Source organism: Schistocerca gregaria, chromosome 1 (assembly GCF_023897955.1).
Source record: "Schistocerca gregaria isolate iqSchGreg1 chromosome 1, iqSchGreg1.2, whole genome shotgun sequence".
In the NCBI taxonomy this organism is placed as follows: Eukaryota; Metazoa; Arthropoda; class Insecta; order Orthoptera; family Acrididae; genus Schistocerca; species Schistocerca gregaria.
In genome coordinates, this window is record NC_064920.1 from 363,238,959 (window position 1) to 363,251,194 (window position 12,236).

The following is a 12,236-nucleotide window of genomic DNA, read 5'->3' on the forward strand; positions in this document are numbered from 1 at the left end:
ATGCTGTCTGCCTCACGAAGGTGGTGAACATCCGTAGCATACTGTGCGATCAGATCAATGTGAGGAAATTCTTTTGGGTTGACCATAAAGATGAGTGTTGAATGGCACCCACCAGAGGTTTGTAATATGTATAGGTAATAACATGAAGAGTCTCAGTATTCTCATGACAATAGCATAAGACCTCATAAACCACAAGTAGTTCATAGTCAAAGCCAACTATTTTGTCTTTAAGGCTTTAAGCTTTCTGGAGAAAAATTGCAGAGTTTGTATGTCATCTGCTACTTCCTGCTGGAGGGAATTGATACCATCAATCCTGCAAGGCAGTCCATAAATCCGTAAGAGTACAAGGTGATGGAGATCTCTTCTGATCAGCATGTTGCAACCTTTCCCAGATATGCTCAATAATGTTCATGTCTGGGGACTTTGGTGTCCAGTGGAAATGTCTGAACTCAGAAGTGTGTTCCTGGAGCCACTCTGTAGCAATTCTGGACGTACTGGGTGTCGCATTGTCCTGTTGGAACTGCCCAAGTCCGTAGGAATGCACAGTGGACATGAATGGATGCAGGTGAACAGCCAGCATGCTTATGGATGTGTCACATGCCAGAGTCATATCTAGACATATCAGGGGTCCCATATCATTCCAACTGCACATGCCCCACACCATTACAGAGTCTCCATTAGCTTGGACATCCCCTGTTGACATGCAGGGTTCATGGATTCATGAGGTTGTCTCCATACCCATACACTTCCATCTGCTCGATACAATTTCAAATGAGACCAGACAACATGTTTCCAGTCATCAACAGTCCATTGTCAGTGTGGCAGGCCCAGGCAATATGTAAAGCTTTGTGTCGTGCAGTCATCAAGGGTACACGAATGGGCCTTCAGGTCAGAAAGCCCATATCGACAATGTTTCATTGAATGGTTCACACGTTGACACTTTTCGGTGGCACAACATTAAAATCTGCAGAAATTTGTTGTGGAAGGGTTGCACTTCTGTCATGTTGAATGATTCTCTTGGGCCGTCGTTGGTCCCATTTTTGCAGGATCTTTTTCTGGCTGCAACAATGTCTGAGATTTGATGTTTTACCGGATTGCTGATATTCACAGTACACTCATGAAATGGTCACACAGAAAAAGCCCCACTTCATTGCTACCTCAGAGACGCTGTGTCTCATCACTTGTGTGCCAACTGTAACACCATCTTCAAACTCACTTAAATCTTGGTAACCTGCCATTGCAGCAGCAGTAATCAGTCTAACAACAGTGCCAGACACTTGTCTTAACTACACATTGCTGACTGCAGTGCTGTATTCTGCCTGTTTACATATCTCTGTATTTGAATACATATGCCTGTACCAATTTCTTTGGTGCTTCAGTGTGGTTTAGTATTGCCATGCATATAATGGTATTCATCAGTGGTGCTTGAACCTGTGTAGCATGTGGGAAATGTCATCTATAAAGTTAAGGATTCCCAAGAATTACCGAAGGGTGGGGTATGTGGGATGAGGTGGTAACTGTTGAACTAGTTGAGTGCAGTCTGTTGTGAGCTTCACACTTCCACATTGAGTATATATCCAAGAAACATGACTCATTTTTATGTAATTGTGATTTATCTTTGTTTATGGCCATGCCTGTATCATAGAGGTCAGTGAGGAAGAAGGTGAACTTTGTGGTTCTGATGACCATGGGAAAAAAATTAGAACGTCATCTAAACATGCAAAACAGCAGGCCAGTTTAAACAATACCCCACTACATTTTTGAGGCCATATGGCATCACCAGAAACTCAAATAAGCCAAATGGCATAATAATAGCCATTTTAGATACAAGATCTTGCTGCATCAATCATGAAAGAACAGTTGCCCCATCAGTGTATGGGTAAAGTCCCATATGTTTGGTAGAGGGTAACTGTCATAAATCATGTATGAGTTAAGTGTTCCGTAATCTGGGCATAGTGAAATAGAAACATCTGTCTTTGCTACTAATTTAATGGGAGATGCCCACATGATGTCTGATTGTTGTACAATGCCCACGTGCAACATATCATTTACTGTCACCTTATCTTCCTGCAGGAAGGCCAGGGTGAGGCAGCATGCTTTGTGCTGAAAGGCGAGCCTGTTGTTGTATTTGTGTGGTGTATCATAGCATTTTTAAATGCACACTGATGGGTACAGAGTGTTTTTGGGAAGATGCGAGAGATGCTGTGATATGCGCTTTACTGATATGAGAGAACTGTCTGTGTAGTATTGAGGTGGTGCAGTATCTCCAGATGTGGCAAAAGGGTGTGGACATCTGACAGAGATGTGGCCACGTCGTTCACAGTTGCTGTGGCTTGTGTTTGTTGTAGTTGTAGCAGTTCGGGCTGCGTGGCCTTCTCAGCATGTTACAGAGGGGTGTTGTTGGCTGCTGGAGGTGAGGCTGCGTCTTTCGCAGGCACTGTGGCTGCACGGCATCCTTGGCTGTGTCATTTGCAGCCACCATGACATATGTTAGGTGCCTTAGCTACTCACATGTGTGTGAGAGGGTGAGCAACACCTACTGTATTTTCTGGTGTAATCTGTCATTGTCATAATATAGGTAATGTGAGTCATCCCAGGTCATGACGAGATGTGCCTGGAAAGCAGAGAAAGCATATGTTGCCTTGACTCATTCGAGTAGTACTGGAGTTGAGCTGTTGGCTTTTGTGTTGTCACTTGTGAACAGACCTGGATGTTGTCTCAGAGCTTACCTCAGATTCAAGATGAAGAGCCTGGGCATGAAATGTTGCATTGCATGATGAAATAGAGTGGCCTGGTCAAGGTCAATGGAGAGACAGAAGATTCTGACGAAATGGAAGCCCAGGATTAGTTCTGTATGACAGCAACATAGAACATCCAGTAACGATATAACTCGTCCTTGAGTTGTGCAGTATGTTTTACTTTGCATGCACATGGATCTTGGCATTATTTGCCACATGGAGTTGCACACTGAGAGCCTTGTAGCAATGTTTGAGTATGTCTTGTGGTACTGTACATACTTCTGATCCTGCGCCAATCGGAAAGGCTGTATTGGTGGATGCATCCCAGATGTATATGTGGCTTCCAGGATGTGGTTTTCATTGAGGGGGAGAGGTGATTTGTCAATGCTGGATGGGCTGGAGTGCCTACAGTGGCTTGTGCTTGAAGTTTTGGGTGTGAGCAGGTTTTTGTGGGGAATCATTGTCAGATGCAGTTTCACGATTCATAGTATCAGGATGGTCTGGTCTGTCATCAGGATGTGGTCCACTAATGACTGTAGGTGGTGCCACATCTGAGAGGTTGTGCCATCTGTTTCTTTGTACATCACTTGCTGCACTTATTTCTCCGCAAGAAATTCTTGCAAGAGTGCTGCCTTCACTATGTTGTATTTGTTGCTGGCAGGCAGGACAGATATAAAATCACTCAATAACACTGTGTGCTCAGCGAGATGGCATATTAGCAAGCAAATTTCGAGTTACTGTCCACAGTTTGTAACTTTGTAACACACACTCCATCAATGTGAAACACAAAGTCAACCAATCAGTTCTTAACAGAGGGATTTGAGGTTGCTTTTCTACTCATCATTGTGTGATATAGTCCACCAGTTGCAGCCTTGTGAGGGCCAGATAGTAAGGCACTACTGTGACATCTGCTGGTAGACATGGCATAGTTGTCAGATCAATCGTTGTGGTACTATTGTTCCTTGGTGACCATAGTGGTCTTATTGAAAGTTTGTTATCATAGTATGGCAGACATGGTAGGCATGCATGTTGCAGTAGGTACAGCATGCACAGTCAAAATGTTGAGTGTCCTCGCAAAGACTAAATTTGTTGTTTTGCTGCACATGGCATCAGTGTTGTGGTAGGCTCATATGTTGCAGCAGGTACAGGATGCACAGTCAAAATATTATTTGTCATCACAAACAGTAAATTTGTAGTTTCACTGTATACTGTGTTGGTGTTGGACAGTAAATGTGAGTATGGAGTAGTTGTACCAAAAGTCTGTATACATGATGCAGTAGGTGCAGATGGTGTAAAATCAGATTGTGGGTTATGAGGGACACCAAAATTCACAGCATTAAGTTTGGAACACTAGTTCATTGTTTAACATGATATTGCACTCACTATGTTCTGCACAAAAATGTTGGAACTCACATCTTACTGAGGCCTCCACAGCCTGAAATTGCCTCCCCTCCCTGCCTCATTGTCAATAAACAATTCACCAGTTCCCTGTCTCCACAGTAACCTACCATCCTCCCCATACCCACTGTTCGTAACCTACTGAATACAAATCTGCTCCCTAAACTACTGTTGAATTTTCTTTATCTCCAACCTCGTTAGCCACTCCTTAACTATTTATCACAATATTTGGAGTATAGACAACTGATAGTTATATGTGTCAAGAAATATAAATGAGTTATTTGAAGTTTGAGATAAGAACAGCAGGTGATCTGTAGAAGAGGAAGAGCAGTAACACTTTTTTTCTCCTAATACACAAATATGTGGAAAATAATTCCTGTCATTATCATTATGAATAGACAGCACTAATCACAATTTGTTGTTAGTTTACTTTACAGAAGCACCCTGCAGTGACAGATGTTGCCTGTTAATGTATAAGTTGACCTACTCCACATTCCTTCATGTATGCTATTGTTCATGGTGAGATTTACAGGACATGGTGTAGAGCAAATGAATGAATTCTTCCTTTATCACAAAAGATGAAGAGGGAAAGATGCAATGTCTTCACAAATATCTGATTAGCTTTAATTTTATTTTTTCTAATAGAACGCAGGGCATAATTTGACAGTGAATCTTCAATAGAAACAAAAGTAACATTTATTGTGCTTCAAAGAAGTGTAATACAACAGTAAATGCATTCAGTTTACATAAATGGTGTGTCAAATAATCTCCACAGCACTGATAATGCTGTAATCTACAGGAAAATATCACCACTTTATGCACCATCTTAGTTTCCTCCAATTGTTTTAATGTACAGCATTTCTCTTAAAATGTGGATAAAAATACTGTCCATCTCCGGGCGGGGACTACTCAGGAGGATGTTGTTATCAGGAGAAAGAAAACTGGCGTTCTACGGATCGGAGCGTGGAATGTCAGATACCTTAATCGGGCAGGTAGGTTAGAAAATTTAAAAAGGGAAATGGATAGGTTAAAGTTAGATATAGTGGGAATTAGTGAAGTTCGGTGGCAGGAGGAACAAGACTTCTGGTCAGGTGACTACAGGGCTATAAACACAAAATCAAATAGGGGTAATGCAGGAGTAGGTTTAATAATGAATAGGAAAACAGGAATGCGGGTAAGCTACTACAAACAGCATAGTGAACGCATTATTGTAGCCAAGATAGATACGAAGCCCACACCTACTACAGTAGTACAAGTTTATATGCCAACTAGCTCTGCAGATGATGAAGAAATTGAAGAAATTTACGATGAAATAAAAGAAATTATTCAGATAGTGAAGGGAGACGAAAATTTAATAGTCATGGGTGACTGGAATTCGAGTGTAGGAAAAGGGAGAGAAGGAAACATAGTAGGTGAATATGGATTGGGGCTAAGAAATGAAAGAGGAAGCCGCCGAGTAGAATTTTGCACAGAGCACAACTTAATCATAGCCAACACTTGGTTTAAGAATCATGAAAGAAGGTTGTATACGTGGAAGAACCCTGGAGATACTAAAAGGTATCAGATAGATTATATAATGGTAAGACAAAGATTTAGGAACCAGGTTTTAAGTTGTAAGACATTTCCAGGGGCAGATGTGGACTCTGACCACAATCTATTGGTTATGACCTGTAGATTAAAACTGAAGAAACTGCAAAAATGTGGGAAATTAAGGAGATGGGACCTGGATAAACTGAAAGAACCAGAGGTTGTACAGAGTTTCAGGGAGAGCATAAGGGGACAATTGACAGGAATAGGGGAAAGAAATACAGTAGAAGAAGAATGGGTAGCTCTGAGGGATGAAGTAGTGAAGGCAGCAGAGGATAAAGTAGGTACAAAGACGAGGGCTGCTAGAAATCCTTGGGTAACAGAAGAAATATTGAATTTAATTGATGAAAGGAGAAAATATAAAAATGCAGCAAATGAAGCAGGCAAAAAGGAATACAAACGTCTCAAAAATGAGACCGACAGGAAGTGCAAAATGGCTAAACAGGGATGGCTAGAGGACAAATGTAAGGATGTAGAAGCTTATCTCACTAGGGGTAAGATAGATACTGCCTACAGGAAAATTAAAGAGACCTTTGGAGAGAAGAGAACCATGTGTATGAATATCAAGAGCTCAGATGGCAGCCCAGTTCTAAGCAAAGAAGGGAAGGCAGGAAGGTGGAAGGAGTATATAGAAGGTTTATACAAGGGCGATGTACTTGAGGACAATATTATGGAAATGGAAGAGGATGTAGATGAAGACGAAGTGGGAGATACGATACTGCGTGAAGAGTTTGACAGAGCACTGAAAGACCTGAGTCGAAACAAGGCCCCCGGAGTAGACAACATTCCATTAGAACTACTGACGGCCTTGGGAGAACCAGTCCTGACAAAACTCTACCAGCTGGTGAGCAAGATGTATGAGACAGGCGAAATACCCTCAGACTTCAAGAAGAATATAATAATTCCAATCCCAAAGAAAACAGGTGCTGACAGATGTGAAAATTACCGAACTATCAGTTTAATAAGCCACGGCTGCAAAATACTAACGCGAATTCTTTACAGACGAATGGAAAAACTGGTAGATGCAGACCTCGGGGAGGATCAGTTTGGATTCCGTCGAAATGTTGGAACACGTGAGGCAATACTGACCTTACGACTTATCTTAGAAGAAAGATTAAGAAAAGGCAAACCTACGTTTCTAGCATTTGTAGACTTAGAGAAAGCTTTTGACAATGTTGACTGGAATACTCTTTTTCAAATTCTAAAGGTGGCAGGGGTAAAATACAGGGAGCGAAAGGCTATTTATAATTTGTACAGAAACCAGATGGCAGTCATAAGAGTCGAGGGGCATGAAAGGGAAGCAGTGGTTGGGAAAGGAGTGAGACAGGGTTGTAGCCTCTCCCCGATGTTATTCAATCTGTATATTGAGCAAGCAGTAAAGGAAACAAAAGAAAAATTTGGAGTAGGTATTAAAATTCATGGAGACGAAGTAAAAACTTTGAGGTTCGCCGATGACATTGTAATTCTGTCAGAGACGGCAAAGGACTTGGAAGAGCAGTTGAACGGAATGGACAGTGTCTTGAAAGAAGGATATAAGATGAACATTAACAAAAGCAAAACGAGGATAATGGAATGTAGTCAAATTAAATCAGGTGATGCTGAGGGAATTAGATTAGGAAATGAGACACTTAAAGTAGTAAAGGAGTTTTGCTATTTAGGAAGTAAAATAACTGATGATGGTCGAAGTAGAGAGGATATAAAATGTAGACTGGCAATGGCAAGGAAAGCGTTTCTGAAGAAGAGAAATTTGTTAACATCGAACATAGATTTATGTATCAGGAAGTCGTTTCTGAAAGTATTTGTTTGGAGTGTAGCCATGTATGGAAGTGAAACATGGACGATAAATAGTTTGGACAAGAAGAGAATAGAAGCTTTCAAAATGTGGTGCTACAGAAGAATACTGAAGATAAGGTGGATAGATCACGTAACTAATGAGGAGGTATTGAATAGGATTGGGGAGAAGAGAAGTTTGTGGCACAACTTGACTAGAAGAAGGGATCGGTTGGTAGGACATGTTTTGAGGCATCAAGGGATCACAAATTTAGCATTGGAGGGCAGCGTGGAGGGTAAAAACGTAGAGGGAGACCGAGAGATGAGTACACTAAGCAGATTCAGAAGGATGTAGGTTGCAGTAGGTACTGGGAGATGAAGAAGCTTGCACAGGATAGAGTAGCATGGAGAGCTGCATCAAACCAGTCTCAGGACTGAAGACCACAACAACAACAACATGAGAAATAATCTGGTAGCATCTACTTAGAAAATAAATGGTATACTTTTCTACTAAAAATGGATAAAAAATGGGGCAAATATGTAAAACCATAAGTAGACAAGGTAAATGAAAAACTTACATTTGTTGGTAGTATTCAGAGGCGTACAGAGCATAAGTAAAGGAAATTATATAGAAGACGGCCAGAGTGGCAAATTCAAGAGTATTTCCCCAGCATTCAAAGCCCTTCATTGAATAGGAATGGCAGCAGACATTAAATTAATTCAGATGCTGGCATGTATTTTTAGAGATTAGTAAGATCATGCAAAAATTTAATACAGATGCACAGGAAAAATAAATGGGAATCTTTCAAAGAGCAGCAGTATGAAAAGGATAGGCTGCTACTCACCACAGAAGTGGCATTGAGTGGCAGGGAGGCACAGTGCAAAAGGCTGCTATTAGACTAAGTCCTTCATCATATGGAAACAACAATATATACACACATTCAAACAAGCCGTTTATGCCTCTGGGTACCCATGCCCAATTGTGACCATTTGATTTTATCTTTAAAAGAGTGTAGACATAGTTCTTGTGAAATCCTGTTGGGTAAATTTTAGTGACTGCTGCATGTATCCATTCATCTTCAGTGCACTCTTGTGTCTTCCCTCACCCTTCTCATACCACAGCCCTTGTCCATTGGCACCTTCTCTTCACCAAATGCTCAATGCTGCTTCTATACAATTAACAGATTTTATCATCCAGCAGACATTTGTATTCCATTCTGGATTTCAATATTATTGTTGTTATTTTAAATTTTCACATATAAAGCTAATCATTCAACACCATGATACTTTCCAGTGATCTCTATTGTAGCCGCAGATAGGGTTTATTGCATATAAAACTAAAGATTACATTTATGAACATTAATATTCCTCACATAAATATATCTGTAGTTTTGTACAAATAGTGTGTGTGTGTGTGTGTGTGTGTGTGTGTGTGTGTGTGTGTGTGTGTGTGTGTGTGTGTGTGTGTGTGTATGTGGATCTAACTGCTGAGGTCATCAGTTCCTAGATTCACACACTACTTACACTAACTTATCCATGCTAAGAACAACACACACACCCATGAAGGAGGACTCAAACCTCCGGCCGGGAGGGGCCGTGCAGTCTATGGCATGGTGCCTCCAACCGCACAGTGAAAACTCAGTGCTCTGTTATTTATTCATACTTTCATAGCAGCATGTCTATATAACACTAATTGTCTCTTTTCTTTCTGGCTCTTACAGAAAAATTTGACAGTTTTGGCAACAATGTTGGACACTGGAAGATTTGATGTGGATGTACCAGCACTAAGAGACAAGGAGACAGCTCGTGATCTCATCAAACGATGCTTTCCAGATTTAGTGCTGCCAGCTGCTGGAAGTGTCCAGAAGACTGAGGATACCACAATTTCATTGTTTCGCCTTCTCTACAATCGTGAAGTTGATGGTTTCATACAGAAGCTGGATGCAGCTCTTGAGAAAGACCCTGTTCTTTCAACAGAAGAAAAAGAAAAGTTCCTAAATTCAGATGATGGCATGTGGACACTTCTACAATATGCATGCAACTTTGGCATGACTGAGGTAGTGCAGAAGCTCCTGCTGGAAGGTGCTGATCCTAATGCCACTTCCAGGTCACGCAGAGCTCAACTTCCATCTATTGCAGCTGCTGCAAGTGGCTATATTGACATCTTGCATTTACTACTGAAGCGTAAGGGAACTCTCTTAGCACCACGGAATGGTGGTGACAATGCTCTGCATGCTGTACTAAAAGATTTGCATTGGAACCCAGAGAATTCAGATCGTCATGGTTGCTTTGATCTGCTTATGCAATACATAGAGAAAAACTATGGAATCATTGACATTAATGCCCCTGATAACAATGGTGATACACCATTGCATCTTGCTGCCTATTCTGGTGATGAACACTACATCCTCTCACTACTAAGAGCAGGTGCTTACATAGGCACAGAGAATAAGTTTGGTGAACCACCTATTGCCAATATCTCAGCTGCTATTCTTAAAAATTACTTGGATGAATGTGTTACAAGCAATGGAGAGTTTCCGCGAGTTGATAAGTATGAGATACAGTTTGATTATCAGTTTCTTGTACCACCTGCTGACCAGGTGGATGTCGATGTAGATCAGGATTCAACATATTCAGACTGTGAGCGACCAATGCATAGTGCCAACACTTCTGGCCACATTTCTCCTGTTCCTGAATCAAATCCATTGTTGTACATCAGCAGATCAAAGGATCTGAGGCATTTGCTGAAGCACCCAATCTTCACTAGTTTCCTAACATTAAAATGGTATTCAATTCGCCCCATGTTTTATGTAAATCTTTTCTTCTATTTTCTTTTTGTTATGCTAATGACAGTTTACATTTTGGTATTCTATGATTATTCCGATGAAGCATCAGAAAATACATCTGATGGTCCAATTCCTGCACCCACTACCTCTAATGTTATTGTAAATAGCAGTAATAAAGTTCAGAAGGCTGAAGCACAAGACAGTAACATAGATGAATCACAATCACCTGTAATTATATCCATTATACTATCGGTACTTCTCATTGTGCTGATAGTCAGGGAACTCTTTCAATTTGTTATGTGGCCCAAAAGATACATATGCAACTGGGAAAATTATTTAGAAATACTGCTCATAATCTTCAGTAGTATGGTTTTGTTTGGTAATGTACAAGACATGAATCTGAGGCCCCATTTATCAGCCTTGACCATTTTACTTTCCTGGGCAGAATTAGTTCTCCTGATAGGACGGCACCCTAGCTTATCTACAAACATTGAAATGCTAAAGACAGTGTCATGGAACTTTCTACAGTTTTTAGCATGGTATTCATTTTTGATCTTGGCTTTTGCTCTAAGTTTCTACACTTTGTTTAAGAGCAGCCAAGAAGATGACAACTTTTTTCTCAATCCTGGTTCATCATTTTTCAAAACTGTTGTTATGGTAACAGGGGAGTTTGATGCTTCTGATATTCCTTTTGTTCTCTTCCCCGGAACCAGTCATCTTGTATTCATGTTGTTTGTGTTTTTGGTAGCAATTGTATTGTTTAATTTGCTCAATGGTCTTGCAGTCAGTGACACACAATCTATAAAAGACAATGCTGAACTTGTAGGTTATGTCTCACGCGTGAAGCTTATATCCTACACAGAGAGCATGCTCTTGGGCCACCCACTTTGGTGCCAGACACCAAGAAAGTGTTGCTGCTGCTGCAACTGTTGTTGCTTACCAGCTTTCTGCACTAGACCCTTCAGGTTTACCCAGATACCATGGTTGATGCAGATGGTAAGGCTGTTCTCCGGTGTGTTGCCTGAAAAGAAGATACGAGTACTCCCAAATCAAGAATGCAGAATTTTATTGCAGCAGCATGACCAGACCAAAATTAATGAGAGCACTACAAACTGTTTTGGGAACTGTGCTGCATATAAGTTAGAGGAAGAAATAATTAAGTCTGCAAAGAACCTCTTACTGCAGAAGGGCCAACAGTCAGAGAGGGAAATATTTAATGAAATGCTTAGGAAGTGTCAAAACATAATGTTGTATTGTGAGCAAATGGAAGAATATCGTATAAAAGTTGAGGAACTTGAATTTAAGCTCAGGAATGTAGAAAATGCTGCTCTCAGAGCTGAGAGAAATACAGGTAAAATATTAGAAGTACTTAACAAGATGAACAGCAAATAAACCATCAGACCAGCTTGAAAAAATTTAGCTCAGTATTTACTCGTCTGATCTGTATCATGTTTTCATTCAAAACAATAATTATATAATCATCATGAACAATATGTTATCTACTGCAATTAATTGGAAATATATTCCATTTATTGTTAATCATTTAAAATTTTGTATGCTGGAATGCATTTATGCAAGTGGTTGAACTTCTTCAACAGCAAATGGAAAAAAGACTGTTTGTAATAGGAAAAAAGACTGTTTGTAATAAGATTGTATGTACACATAATCTATTGGATAAAAGTTTGTAAACGTGTAACTTATTACGACAATTAAAATTTTATTTTACATTCTTACATTTTGTAATTCTATGCTGATGATTTACAACTGACAAATACAAGTATTAATTGATTAATGGAAAATCTCATGTAAAGATGTGAAACAAATACTAACAAAGAGATAGAGGGGCTGGCCAGTACTTACCTCAGCTCAGTACAGCCAATAGATGCACAAAAAAAAGAACCAAAAATTTACGTTCCTAGCTTTCAGAACAAATGTTCCTTCATCAGGGAGGAGAGAG

The 12,236-nt window shown here is 40.3% G+C and overlaps 1 protein-coding gene across 1 annotated transcript in view; it reads left to right on the forward strand.

The window, feature by feature from the left end:
* LOC126346564 (transient receptor potential cation channel protein painless-like) overlaps positions 1-12,012 on the forward strand; it is a 132,754-nt gene extending 120,742 nt beyond the window's left edge. The window contains exon 4 of the mRNA XM_050002198.1: positions 9,215-12,012. Coding sequence (XP_049858155.1) covers positions 9,215-11,671 — 2,457 coding nt within the window. The 3' untranslated portion in view covers positions 11,672-12,012. The remainder of the gene's footprint in view (positions 1-9,214) is intronic.
* Positions 12,013-12,236: the final 224 nt, after the last annotated feature.